Source organism: Gobio gobio, assembly GCF_949357685.1.
Source record: "Gobio gobio genome assembly, chromosome: 21".
Taxonomy (NCBI): domain Eukaryota; kingdom Metazoa; phylum Chordata; class Actinopteri; order Cypriniformes; family Gobionidae; genus Gobio; species Gobio gobio.
In genome coordinates, this window is record NC_137117.1 from 9,062,484 (window position 1) to 9,076,989 (window position 14,506).

The window sequence follows — 14,506 nt, forward strand, 5'->3', positions numbered from 1 at the left end:
TGTTAATTACCCCTAGGTTCATTTTTCACCAGAGTTGTCCTTTAAGGGTGTACTCACACTAGGTATGGTTGTAGCATGCCCGAGCGCAATTGTCCCCCCTCTCCACTCCACTCCTGCACTCACATTGCATTTTTAACGTGTCAGGCCTTTTTTAAGTGTCGAAGTGTTAGTTGCGTGGACTGGTAATGGAGGGACAAAATCTCAGATTTCATTAAAAATATCTTCATCTTTGTTCCGAAGATGATTGAAAGTCTTACGGGTTAGGAACAACATGAAGGTGAGTACATTCTGACAATTTTTATTTTTGGGGGAACTAACCCTTTAAAGATTCTCTTGGTAAATGTGCATAGGGCATTTTACAAAGCTCTGCTTGTGTGTATTGTGAACTCTAAAAATACATGTTGCTGTCAAGTGCGGTGTAGCTGTTTGAATGAAAGAAATCCCACAGGAAGAGACCAGTCTGAGGTATCATGTGACATTTATTTGCATTCTATTATTGAAACATAATTTCACCTAAAAAATAGACAATTCTGAGCGCAAACAACAGAGGCCTTCATCCAGAGCGAATTCAGTAGATCTATACTGCTTCAGTTCCTGAAGTAAAGGGTGAGTGTTCAAAGCAGATGGGAAATGAACATTGTAAAGATGACACACACACACACTCCAGTCACTGTGATGAGTAAATCCGATGTCTCCTGCAGTGAAAGGCTGCTGTGGGCCGCTGTAGGCCGGTAACTTTGCTGCTGATGTGTGCTGGTCTCCAGTGGACTGTCCCTGATTTCTTGCGCGCCCACTGCTGGTGCATTGTGTCTCTCTGATGATTGGTTGGTTGACAGGTAAGCCGTAGAGTAAAATGCTGTAAAAGTGTACAAATGTAAATGTTTATTTTATGATACTTTTATTGTACTTTATTTTTGGAGCTTGACCGACATGGTCACAATGGGCCCTATCATACACCCGGCGCAATGTGACGGCAAGTGCGTCACACGTGTTTTTTATTCCGACGTGGTTAACATTTTCACATCCAGCGACATGTTGTTTAAAGGGTTAGTTCACCCAAAAATGAAAATGATGTCATTAATTACTCACCCTCATGTCGTTTGACACCCATAAGACCTCCGTTCATCTTCGGAACACAAATGAAGATATTTTAGTTGAAAGCTGATGGCTGAGAAAGGCTTCAGACAGGCCTCCATTGGCATTCAGTACATTTACACTCCCAAGACCCATAAAAGGCACTAAAAACGTCGTTACAAAGTCCATCTCACCACAGTGGCTCTACAATAATTTTACGATGCGACGACAATAGTTTTTGTGTGCAAAAAAAAAATCAAAATAACGCCTTTATCCAACTTGTTATTGTCTTCCGTGTGTGCCTCCACGACGCATGCGCGAGAATATGACGCAGATCCGGCGTTCGGACACATGACCCAGAAGCGATTTATTAACAAGCAATGGAAGACGCGCGTGTCTAAGCTGTTGAATTCTACATTGATCGTGCTTTAGGTCTCGGTGCAGTTCTCAAAATGGGGCTAAAGTGTGCATTTCATGGATTCCCGAACACCGGCGCCACGTCATATTCTCGCGCATGCGTCGTGGAGGCATACACGGAAGACAAGAAGAGGGTGAATAAAGTCGTTATTTTGAATTTTTTTTGCGCACAAAAACTATTGTCATCGCATCGTAAAATTATTGTAGAGCCACTGTGGTGAGATGGACTTTGTAACGACGTTTTTAGTGCCTTTTATGGGTCTTGTGAGTGTAAATGTACTGAATGCCAATGGAGGCCTATCTGAAGCCTTTCTCAGCCATCAGCTTTCAACTAAAATATCTTCATTTGTGTTCCGAAGATGAACGGAGGTCTTACGGGTGTCGAACGACATGAGGGTAAGTAATTAATAACAGAATTTTCATTTTTGGGTGAACTAACCCTTTAAACAGCAAATACACTCACTCCCATCTGTTCTCCCATGGGCGTGCTGGTCTGAAAACCAAATGTGTTCAGGAGCATTGTTGACGCGTTGCTGTTTGAGGAACCGAAAATGACTGCGCCATTGACCAACAAAAACCTGCTCTAAAGTCGATAGCCCAGTATTTTTTGTGTTATTTAAAGGGTGTGTTAGTAATATGAGCCTATAGGCGGGTACACAACGTGCATACACTCTGCTTATTACACACACAGGGACGTGCAGCAGCAAACAAACATTTTTAAATATTAAAAATAAAAGATTCCTCTCTGGAGAGGATGTAAAATGCCATGTAAATAGTGAATCCGCCATGGTGCGAGCACAACTGGCTTTTAAAGGGAATGGGAGATGAGACTCTGATTGGTTTATTGCACGTTACGCCCAAAACACACCCATGACTCATTAAGAGACTAGGGACAACCCTTTTAGACCATGCGGCGGACGTGCAGACTGTTTTTCCCATCATTAAACTAGCAAAAGTGGATTCGGACACACCCTAAGTGCACCTGCGCTTCAGACCATGGGCTCAGATGGTTAAAATAGGGCCCATAATGTGATTGTATGGAAAAGTGAGAGGGTGGAAAATGTTTTTTGATGCAAGAAATACCAAATTGACCACAGGGGGGAAAATGTGTCTATTCAGTTATCTCTTGTATTCTAACAGTAGTGATGGATGTTTTACCCAGAAGAGTTTGTAAAAGCACAGCAATTACAAAGACGCTGAATATGGCGGCAATCCCAAACGCCAGCAGCAGCTGAACAGAGCTGTGTGTGAAGTCTCTCCACGCTCGGATTAACTGGATCCTCAACAGGACTAAAGAACAGGGAGTCAAGTCCCCTTCCTCAAACTCCATGCATCTACAGAAGAAAGAGTATCATGAGGAGAGAACAGATTCATGCACACAAGTAGGTGTTTGGTCTTGTACTCGTGAGGCCCTTCCACCGACTTTCATTGTTCTTAAAGGGATAGTTCAACCAAAAATGAAAATTCTGTCATCCTTTACTCAGCTTCAAGTTGTCCCAAACCTGTATGAGTTTCTTTGTTCTGCTGAACACACAAAAAAAAGATATTTTGAAGAATGTTTGCAACAAAGCAGATAGAGCAACCATTGACTACCATAGTATTTTTTCCCCTACTATGGTAGTCAATGGTTGCTCTTTCTGATTTGTTACAAACATTCTTCAAAATATATTTTTTGTGTTCAGCAGATCAGACTCATACGGGTTTGGGACAACTTGAGGGTGAGTAAATGAAGACAGAATTTTCACTTTTGGGTGAACTATCCCTTTAAAGTCAACATGAATTTACCATTTTTACTTTCTTAGTGCACATTGCTTGTCTTATTGTGAATGATTTATTAGTGCATGCTATTCCAAGAAAGAAATATGTTTACATCAAATGAAACAAAGAACAAAACAAAAGATATGAATATTATATGATCAAAAGCATTAAATATATTTAAATAATGGCATGCGATAACACGATAACTTTGAAGCCCTAAATATTAACTAACAATATCGTAGCCTAACATGCAACAAAATGCCAGTAGATACACCCACCTTGCAATATAATAATAATAATAGTATGAAATATTTATTTTCACTCAAAAAACTGTGCCATACTTCTAAATCATTTGATCAAAAACTTCAGGATTCTTTGACAAATAAAAAGTTCAATAATGTTACAAATGTCTTTACTGTCACATTTGACACATTGACTTTTTTTGTCCAAAAAGATAAATAAAAATCTTACAGCCCAGATTTTTGAACATTAGCTTTGTTACAAATTTGCTGTAAGTTACCTTTAAATCAAGTCCCTTTGTGAAGGTTTTAGATGTTTATAAATGTGGCCTATATACTATACGCTACTATAACTTTAACTAAACAACTATGTACAGATGCACGCCATACTGCATGCACAAATACATACACTTGTTTTGCACCATGTTTTGCAAAATTCAAATCAACTTCAGAGCTGAAGAGTTTTCTTTCACAAAAAAAAAAAAACATGAAACTGACACGCAAATGACAGACAGTTTAGAACACACAGACCTGGATATTAGATTTTCCACCACAACGCTCCGGTTCACATTGTGTGCGGCTGAAATTCCCATCTGATCTAGAACGACGTCGGGAACTTCATAACCTTCTTCAATTAACATGGCCAGATTAAAGAGTCCCTGAAAATGCAAACAAAATACTCACACAAGTGATTGGGATTTATATATAGTGCTGTAAAACGATTAATCGTGATTAATCGCATCCAAAATAAAAGTTTGTGTTTATATAATATATGTGTGTTCTGTGTATAATTATTATGTATATATAAATACACACATACATGTATATATTTAAGAAAAATATATATATTTATATATAATATAAATTATATATACAGTATATAAATGAAAATATTTCTTAAATATATACATGCATGTGAGTGTATTTATATATACATAATAATTCTAAACAGTATACACACATATACTATGTAAACACAAAAGATTGGATGCAATTAATTGCGATTAATCAATTTGACAGCACTATATATATATATGCACTATACACTATACATATATATATATATATATATATATATATATATATAATGATTTCTGTGGGAATATAAAATCCGGAGTGTGTGGGTTTATTTAGCTGTACAGTAAAAGTAATGTAATAAGACTATAGCCTATAATATTCTATATTAATACAACAAGTGACCATTAAAAAGTAAAAATTAATTTGGCTTCACATTGTGCCTAACAAATATCACAACTCAAGTTCTTCTTTCGCTTAATTTATTATTACTTTCTCTGTTTTTGCAATTCATCCATGTTTATTTGTCACTCATATGTAAATAATGTAAAGCATCCCTACCAGTGTACATATCCCAGCCCTAGTATTTGCCTGTTTAGATATGGTAAACATGTTTGTGTGTGTGTGTGTGTGTGTGTGTGTGTGTGTGTGTACCTGAGGACTGCCATGCACTGCTGCTGTACTGTACATGTGCATTGCCTTCCCCATATCAGCCAGTTCACTGTAATAATCTCCCATCCGCAACAAACCTGCAGAAGACAGAGAAACAGTAACAGGTGAAGGCAGAAAGAGAGAGAGAGAGAGATAGAGACAGGGAGGTGGACAGCATGTAGTGTACTTGGTTTGACAACAGTTGTCAGTGATGAGCTTGCTTGAGATGAAATATGAGACAAATATAAGAAAAATTGAATAATATATAAATATCACTGGGGGACATCATATTTTTTATTGTGAATCATTTCAAATCAAGCTGTAATTTATCAAATCGTGCAAAAAGTGTGATAAAATATTTTGAATGGTTTTGATACACAAAATGCGAGATATGAAATTAAAAATAATGAGATGTGAGATGTGGTAGAAATTCCATTAATGAGTTCAAAATGTGAAAAAGGTGTTTATGAAATCATATTAGGGGCCGTTCACACAGAACGCGTTTTTCCATTCCGCAGCGCCACCTTTCCATTATTTTTCATTGTAAACATGCGCAAGACAGACGCGTTTGACCTTGCGTCTTTTGCAGCGTCTCGCGCATGACATGAGTTATAAAGACGTGGAGCTCAAAATAAGTTTATTCTTTAGAAGCCGAATCTCAAGACCTTGCAGGTTTTACCACATTCCAGTGTTAATTTTGACAGCAAATTTTGATTTAGTTTTACTCATAGTCTTTTGACTAAAATGCCATTTAGTTTTAGTCATATTTTAGTCACCTGAATTGTTTTTAGTTTAAGTCTAGTTTTAGTCGACTAAATATCATAAGATTTTAGTCGACTAAAACTACAGTACATTTATTCTCCTAAAATCTAATGAGTTTAGTTCAATTGTAATACATTAAGCTTTTAAGCATTACATAACCGACTGTCACTTGAACTGAAAATACACAAAAGAGCTCAATTCACTTTTTTGTTTGTTTTTTAAAAACATCTATATAGTTTTTATAACTTTTTATTTCTGTTTTAGTTAGTAGGCCATATCAGGTTAAGCTAAAGCTTCAAATAAGTTTTTTTGTTTTTTAATTTCAGTTAACATTTATTTAATTTCAAGTAATGAAGATTTTTTTTTAAAGGTTTTAGTTAACTATTATAACACTGATACTTTATTGAATATGTGTCAAATACTGGTCTTTCCTCCTGACTATGAATTAAACGGGAATTAAATTAAATACAGTTTATTGTGTAAGCAAAAACGAATATATAATGCGTGACTTTTAATTACAAAGAAGCTCGAAATACACCGGGACTCTTATTTTGAAATGTCTGTGCCTTACAGTTGCAGGAGCTCATTCAAGTTCAGGAGATAAAATATGCGTTGTTACAACCGTCTAAAACATATTACTATATAAACATGGTAAAGTAAACATTGTCATTACTCATAAGCGTTAGTTCATAAACAATTGCCTGGCATAAATGTGTTATTGATTGATTGTGAGCCGCTCTGGAGCGCTGGATTGGAGATGAACCTGTAGAAGCTCAACAGCGCCGTGTTCTCCATCGGTTAGATCAGTTCAAATCAAATGTGCGCATCTGTGACACAGGACATCAGTTCTGACTGGATCTCTTCCCTAATCGTCCCTCCCTAATATTTTCGTCTCGTTTTTTAATTATTGACGAAAATGACAGTTGATTTTCGTCATAGTTTTTGTCATCCAACACTAGTTTTTATTTACTTATCATCTCGTTTTCGTCAGTGAAAAATGGTTGACGAAAATGATGACGAAAATTATTCGTCAACGAAATGAACACTGCCACATTCCACTCAAAGCAAAACGTGTTCTGTGTGAACCAGCCCTGATTCTTCTAAACAGATGTAGTGGTGTGTTATAGTTGTCACTGCTGTATTTCCAGGGCTCACCAGCTTCCTGAGGGATGTGATTGTAGGTAGAGTAGTTGTGATACCTCCATTGACAGGCAGAACTGTGGCCTAACACCTAGAAACATGTACATTAGGTGAATGATATAGAAATTCTTTTTAAAAAACGGTTGGACTGGCTGATTAGGAGCCGTATTAAAGGTGTTCACCTCACATAGATGGGCGGCGTTGTGCTGTGCCACACCGAGACCAGTTTCTGCTAGCATGGCATATTTCACCAACGCTTCATCCCTTGAACAGACAACACATATCCACACAGACTTTATGTCATTTCAAACAAGTATGACTTTCTTTCTTCTGAAAGTCATTCCCAAAAGATTTGGGAACTACTGCAGCCCAAGTTGCCAACAACACAGCTTATTTCAGCCATGGAAGCCAGCAAGCAAACTGGGTCAGAGATCGCAGATTCCACCTGAACTAAAAAGCCTCAGCATTCATCTAAAAAGCTCTATGCCAAGAGGCATATTAAAACGCAGATACATTAGCTGATCAACTTGCAGTGTAACTCTCGTCGCTTTCCGTTGTTACAGTAATTTGTCAACCAGTGAGGGGGCGGGGGAAACAACCCTCTCCAATATTTAGAATTTAGACTGCAGTACCCATTTCAACCACTAGCTGTCAATATTACACCCTGCACCTTTAAAGGGTTAGTTCACCCAAAAATGAAAATTCTGTCATTAATTACTTACCCTCATGTCGTTGGACACCCGTAAGACCTTCGTTCATCTTCAGAACAGAAATGAAGATATTTTAGTTGAAATCTGATGGCTCTGAAAGTCCTCCATTGGCACAATGGCACGGTTCACTCTCAAGACCCTTAAAAGGCACTAAAGACGTCGTTACAAAGTCCATCTCACTACAGTCGTTCTACAATAACTTTATAAAGTGACGAGAATAGTTTTTGTGCGCAAAAAAATCCTAAATAACGACTTTTATCATGATGACCTATTTCAAAACAAGGCATCATGAAGCTTCGAAGCGTTATGAATCAGTGAGTCGATTCAGCAGTTTGAATCGCCAAAGTCACGTAATTTCAGCAGTTTGGCGGTTTGACACACGATCCGAATCATGATTCGACTCACTGATTCATAACGCTTTGAAGCTTCATGATGCATTATTTTGAAATCGGTCATCACTATATAAGTCGTTATTTTTGTTGCGCACAAAAACTATTCTCGCCGATTCATAAAGTTATTGTAGAACCACTGTAGTGAGATGGACTTTGTAACGACGTCTTTAGTACCTTTTATGGGTCTTGAGAGTGAACCGTGCATTGTGTCAATGGAGGCCTTTCAGAGCCATCAGATTTACACTAAAATATCTTCATTTGTGTTCTGAAGATGAACGGAGGTCTGACGGGTGTCCAACGACATGAGGGTAAGTAATTAATGACAGAATTTAAATTTTTGGGTGAACTAACCCTTTAAGACCGAATGCATGGATCCAATATAATGATACACATCCGATTTCGTTCTCAACTGTTTACGTTCACTTAAGACACAACTGACTTTTTTTTTGCTGCTTCTTGCGCTGGAACTGTTTAAAATCACTTGAATGTGTAAATAAAAACATGCAAATGAAAAGCTTTCACTCTATGTGTAACACTCATGGACTTTTGTTGTGTTTGCATTTAGTTATGTCATGTTTTGTTCTGTTCATTTGCCCTCATCGTGGGTTTCTGATTCTTTGACCATCTACACCTGTTCCTGTTCTCTCTGTTTGCGTTCTCCCTCATTAGTTCCCTTATATAATCTCCCTGTCCTGTTCGGTGCTTGTCGGATCCCGTCTGTGAGAGATGGATAAAGGTATGTATGATAAAGGGATGGATGGATGGATGAAGGGATGGATGGAATGATGAATGGATAAAGGAATGGAAGGATGGATAAAGGGATGGATGGATGAAAGGATGGATGGAAGGATGATAAAGATGGATGAATGAAGGGATGGGTGGATAAAGGTATGAATAAAAGTATGGATGATGGAATGATGGATGGGTGGATAAAGTTATTGGTGGATGGAAGGATGGATAAAGATATGGATAAATGAATGAAGGATGGATGGATGGATGGATGAAGGATTAAAGTGCCCCTATTATGCTTTGAGAATTATTCTTTGAGAGTCGTTTGAGAATCATTGAAAAATGTGGTGATGTGCAATGTATATTATGAGCAAATCAAGTGTTTTTTACCTTTGATGCGTGTAAACCTGTAGTTGGAGACCCCCCCCAAAAAATTAGGAGCCTTTAAAATAGCATAATAGGGGCACTTCAATGTATGGCTGAATGAAGGGGTGGATGGATGAAGGGATGGATCTCTTACCATGATCCTCTTTGATAAGTTTGAAGAGCTTCTTTAACCATGAAGCCCAGGTGGCCATTGGTCTCACTGACCTGCTTCAACAGCCTGAAGAAACAGGAACCCAATAAAAGTGAGAAACACATTAAAAGACAAAACTTGCTGCTAAATACTGATCTATCCATCAGATTAACATGACAGCATTTGCGTTTATAAAGAGGTTTTATCAAATCTGTGTCAATGTTTTTCCAGTAAATGATCATCCATGTGTGATGGCCGCTGTAGTAATCGAAGTGACAGATGAGAAGATGAGTCTGACATACAGCACAGCTTTGCCCTGATCTCTTGCCACTCCTTGCACAGTTCCAGTGGAGAGAAAAGAGGCCGACTCCACAGCGCCGTCCACATGACCCAACTCAGCCGCACGCCAAAAGTAGTGGAACGCAGCAGTCTGGAAAAGCATTGAGATCAACACACCGTAAACTTATGGCATAAACACATTTTTATCAGTATAACGTTTTCATGACAGAAGAAAGCATGAGAGAATTAAAACTCATGACTCTTGATGCCAGGCTTGATCTCAGTGCCACTGGTTTTATAGTTTAATAACTGAACATAATGCATTAAAGGGTTAGTTCACCCAAAAATTTAATTTCTGTCATTAATTGCTCACCCTCGCTCACCATCTATCTGTCTGCCCATCTGTCTGTCTATCTATCTGTATGTCTGTCTGTCTGCCCATCTGTCTGTCTGTCTGCCCATCTGTCTGTCTATCTATCTGTATGTCTATCTGTCTGTCTGCCCATATGTCTGTCTGTCTATCTGTCTGTCTGCTCATCTGTCTATCTATCTGCCTGTCTGTCTGTCTGCCCATCTGTCTGTCTGTCTATCTATCTGTATGTCTATCTGTCTGTCTGCCCATATGTCTGTCTGTCTATCTATCTGTCTGTCTGCTCATCTGTCTATCTATCTGCCTGTCTGTCTGTCTGCCCATCTGTCTGTCTGTCTATCTATCTGTATGTCTATCTGTCTGTCTGCCCATATGTCTGTCTGTCTATCTATCTGTCTGTCTGCTCATCTGTCTATCTATCTGCCTGTCTGTCTGTCTGCCCATCTGTCTGTCTGTCTATCTATCTGTATGTATATCTGTCTGTCTGCCCATCTGTCTGTCTGTCTATCTATCTGCCCATGTGTCTGTCTATCTATCTGTATGTCTGTCTGCCTATCTCTCTGTCTATCTATCTGCTCATCTGTCTATCTATCTATCTGCCTGTCTGTCTGTCTGTCTGCCCATCTGTCTATCTATCTATCCATCTGTATGTCTGTCTGTCTGCCCATCTATCTGTCTATCTATCTGTATGTCTATCTGCTCATTTGTTTATCTATCTGCCTGTCTGTCTGCCCATCTGTCTGTCTGTCTATCTATCTGTATGTCTATCTGTCTGTCTGCCCATCTATCTGCCCATGTGTCTGTCTATCTATCTGTATGTCTGTCTGCCCATCTATCTGCCCATTTGTCTGTCTATCTGCCCATCTGTCTGTCTATCTATCTGTATGTCGATCTGCTCATCTGTCTATCTATCTGCCAGTCTATCTATCTTCCTGTCTGTCTGTCTGCCCATCTGTCTTTCTATCTGCCCATCTGTCTATCTATCTATCTATCGGTCTGTCTGCCCATCTTTCTGTCTATATGTCTGTCTGCCTATCTCTCTGTCTATCTATCTGCCTGTCTGTCTGTCTGTCTGTCTGTCTGTCTGTCTGTCTGTCTGTCTGTCTGTCTGTCTGTCTGTCTATCTATCTATCTATCTATCTATCTATCTATCTATCTATCTATCTATCTATCTATCTATCTATCTATCTATCTATCTATCTATTTGTATTTTTTGTAAACTTGACAGCAAGTTCCTTGTGTTCTCATGAGGACATCATGAGGGTTTTTCCCACTTTAAACTATCCATTGAGGGTTAAATGTGTAGCCTCTGACCTCATTCCTGTCTGGTTTGCCAGGACTGGCCCCGTTTAACTGGAAGACTCCCACATTGAAGAGCCCATCACGACTGCCGTTCTGAGCCGCCAACTCAAAATATTGAAAGGCCTTTGTTGCATTCTTTACTATGGTACTGTAGTACCATCCAAGTCCATTCAGAGCATCTACAGAACCCTGAGAAGAACACATATGGCCCATTACAGTAATCACAACACTTCTACACACACCCACATGTGCTCTGTAACGTGCACTCACCATGTCAGCAGCTTTCTCCAGAAGCTCAAGGCCAAGCGTTCGGTTCTTCTTCACTCCTGTGCCCTGTTCAAGCACAAACACTACTGATGAGACATTCTGAAAGAATATACAGATATATACACACCCTTTTACATACATTTTCCTAATCTTGTGTCAGGAGTTTCTATTTATACAATTCAAGCATGTATGTGCCTTTACAATGCAAATGCTTGAAAACATATGGCTTAAGAGATTTCCATGTAACCCGTGGACTACCTTCAGGAGGAGAATGGCGTAGTCGTACATGGCTGTGGGATCGACCATCTGCAGGGCGCTCCTGGCGTACCACATGACCGCTGTTTGAATGTCTTTCTCCACCCCATTACTGCCCCAGAGAAGCATCCTGGCCAAAGATTTCTACAAGAAACACCAGCCCACAACGCTTTTACAACAGCTGAGAATCTCAAATGAATTGTCCCTCTGCAGACAATTATCGGTAATATTAAACCCAGGTAAAACCCTGGTTTGTTATCTTTGTCATCTGTGGTTTTGATAAGGCTTTTTAAATGACAAACTATCAGCATAAACATTAGCTTTTCATTGTGTTATATTTTAGATTAATTTTGTTTAGTATTATTACAAACAAAAACACAAAATGGCTTCATAAAGTCCGTGAAAAACTCTTTTATTTAGTAAAAAAAAACATTTATTTATGTATGTATTCATTCCTTAAAGCTGCAGTATGTAACTTTTTGCGCTCTAGCGGTTAAGACACAAAACTGCACGTGTCTTGTGGAATAACAACAGCTGTGTTTACATGGACCCTAATAATCTGATTGTAATCGGACTAGTAGCACAGTCAGAATAAAAATAACCACGTCAATCAGAATAAATTGGCCAAATGCATTATATTTCATTCGGGTTGTTTAAACCTTTTCTAATCCGAATGATATGACATATACACACCGAAAACCGAAACTGGCGAGTACTGCCAATGTGCAATGACGTAAAAATAGCGTAATGACGTATGACACGTGGAACGAGCTGTTCTTCGAACCTCTCCCTGTTGAATAAAGTGTCATAAATGAGTGTCCTGTCATTCTGGAATTCTCTTTATACTCATCGGGCCCTATTTTAACAAATGCATAGTGCAGGTGCACTTAGGGTGTGTCCGAATCTCCTTTTGCTAGTTTAACGATGGAAAAAACGGTCTGCGACCCAGGCACATGGTCTAAAAGGGTTGTCCCTAGTCTCTTAATGAGTCATGGGTGTGTTTTGGGCATAACGTGCAATAAACCAATCAGAGTCTCATCTCCCATTCCCTTTAAAAGCTAGTTGCGCTCGCACCATGTCAGATTCGCTATTTACATGACGGGATTTGCGAGCGGAAAGACTTCTCCAGAGAGGAATCCTTTTATTTGTAATATTTGGCATGTGTATGTGCTGCTGCGCATCCCTGTGTGTGTAATAAGCAGAGTGTACGCACGTTGTGTACCCACCTATATGTGCATATTACTAACGCCCTTTAAGTAACACAAAAATACTGCGTCTGACAAACTACAGACTATTGACTTTAGAGCAGGTTTTTGCTGGTCAATGGTGCAGTCGTTTTCAGTTCCTCAAAATAGCAACGCGCAAACAATGAGCCTGAACACACCTCGTTTTCAGACCAGCAAGCCCATGGGCGAACAGATTTAAACGTGGTGCTGGACGTGAAAATGATAACTGCATCAGGCGGAAACTAGCAAAAACCACTTGTGTTGCGCCGGGTGTATGATAGGGCCCTAGTCTGTGAAGTGGTGCAGGAAAACGGACTCTCTTGTTTCGGACTCTCATCCACAGATGACTGGTTTTGGGCATGGGAATGGGCATTTTTACTGTTTGATAAATATATGTAGTATGGCATAACCGTTCATGTGCTCGTCGTCACCTAATTAGGACCCGAAATAGAAAAATATTAAGTCTACTTTCTAAAACAAAAGGAGGATGGTAAGTGTGCAACAACAGTGGGAAACTCTGTATATTCGTGCAGTGAGCGCATGTCAAAAGATGAAATCTGATCAGAAGCTTGTGACATAAATGCGCACATCAACCCAATCACTTTATTTAGCATTCATGTAAACACTACTTTCGGATTCATCAATTGGAATGAATTAATTCTGTCAAATACACTATATTGCCAAAAGTATTGGGACACCCCTCCAAATCATTGGATTCAGGTGTTCTAATCTCTTCCATGGCCACAGGTGTATAAATCAAGCACTAGGCATTCAGACGCTTCTACACACATTTGTGAAAGAATGGGTCGCTCTCAGGAGCTCAGTGAACTCAAGTGTGGTACCGTGATAGGTTGCAGTGGGGTAAAGCGCGCCGCCACTGGACTCTAGAGCAGTGGAGACGTGTTCTCTGGAGTGACCAATCACGCTTCTCTGTCTGGCAATCCCATGGACGAGTCTGGGTTTGGTGGTTGCCAGGAGAACGGGACTCGCCTGACTGCATTGTGTCAAGTGTAATGTTTGGTTGAGGGGGGATTATGGTGTGGGGTTGTTTTTCAGGGGTTGGGCTTGGCCCCTTGGTTCCAGTGAAAGGAACTCTTAATGATTCAGCATACCAAGACATTTTGGACAGTTTCATGCTCCCAACATTGTGGGATCAGTTCCGGGACGGCCCCTTCCTGTCCCAACATGACTGCTCTCCAGTGCACAAAGCGTCGGTCCATAAAGACATGGATGAGCGAGTTTGGTGTGGAGGAACTTGAGTCCTGACCTCAACCCGATTGAACACCTTTGGGATGAATTAGAGCGGAGACTGAGAGCCAGGCCTTCTCATCCAACATCAGTGCCTGACCTCACAAATGAGCTTCTAGAAGAATGGTCAAATATTCCCATAAACACACTCCTAAACCTTGAGGAAAGCCTTCCCAGAAGAGTTGAAGCTGTTATAGCTGCAAAGGGTGGGCCAACTCCATATTAAACCCTACGGATTAAGAATGGGATGCCATTGCAGTTCATGTGCATGTAAAGGCAGGCATCCCAAAACTTTTGGCAATATAGTGTACGTGGAAGCTACACCTTTATAATGATCATGTTAGTTGATCTTTAACGCATGATGAGTGCTGCCAA

At 39.6% G+C, this 14,506-nt stretch overlaps 1 protein-coding gene across 3 annotated transcripts in view; it reads right to left on the minus strand.

The window, feature by feature from the left end:
- Positions 1-460: 460 nt before the first annotated feature.
- The window catches only part of LOC307117742 (protein sel-1 homolog 3), a 32,816-nt gene continuing 18,770 nt past the window's right edge, over positions 461-14,506 (minus strand). Inside the window, exons 12-22 of one of the 3 annotated variants that reach the window (XM_079802783.1) lie at positions 11,661-11,801; positions 11,406-11,468; positions 11,148-11,324; positions 9,487-9,614; positions 9,188-9,271; positions 7,019-7,100; positions 6,852-6,927; positions 4,938-5,032; positions 4,020-4,147; positions 2,650-2,825; positions 461-856 (exon numbers count right to left, since the gene is read on the minus strand). In XM_079802783.1, the coding sequence (XP_079658909.1) occupies positions 615-856; positions 2,650-2,825; positions 4,020-4,147; positions 4,938-5,032; positions 6,852-6,927; positions 7,019-7,100; positions 9,188-9,271; positions 9,487-9,614; positions 11,148-11,324; positions 11,406-11,468; positions 11,661-11,801 (1,392 nt within the window). In that variant the 3' untranslated portion in view covers positions 461-614. Of the gene's footprint in view, positions 857-2,649; positions 2,826-4,019; positions 4,148-4,937; positions 5,033-6,851; positions 6,928-7,018; positions 7,101-9,187; positions 9,272-9,486; positions 9,615-11,147; positions 11,325-11,405; positions 11,502-11,660; positions 11,802-14,506 lie in introns of all 3 variants that reach the window. The other 2 variants (XM_079802782.1, XM_079802781.1) reach the window with 2 other exon arrangements.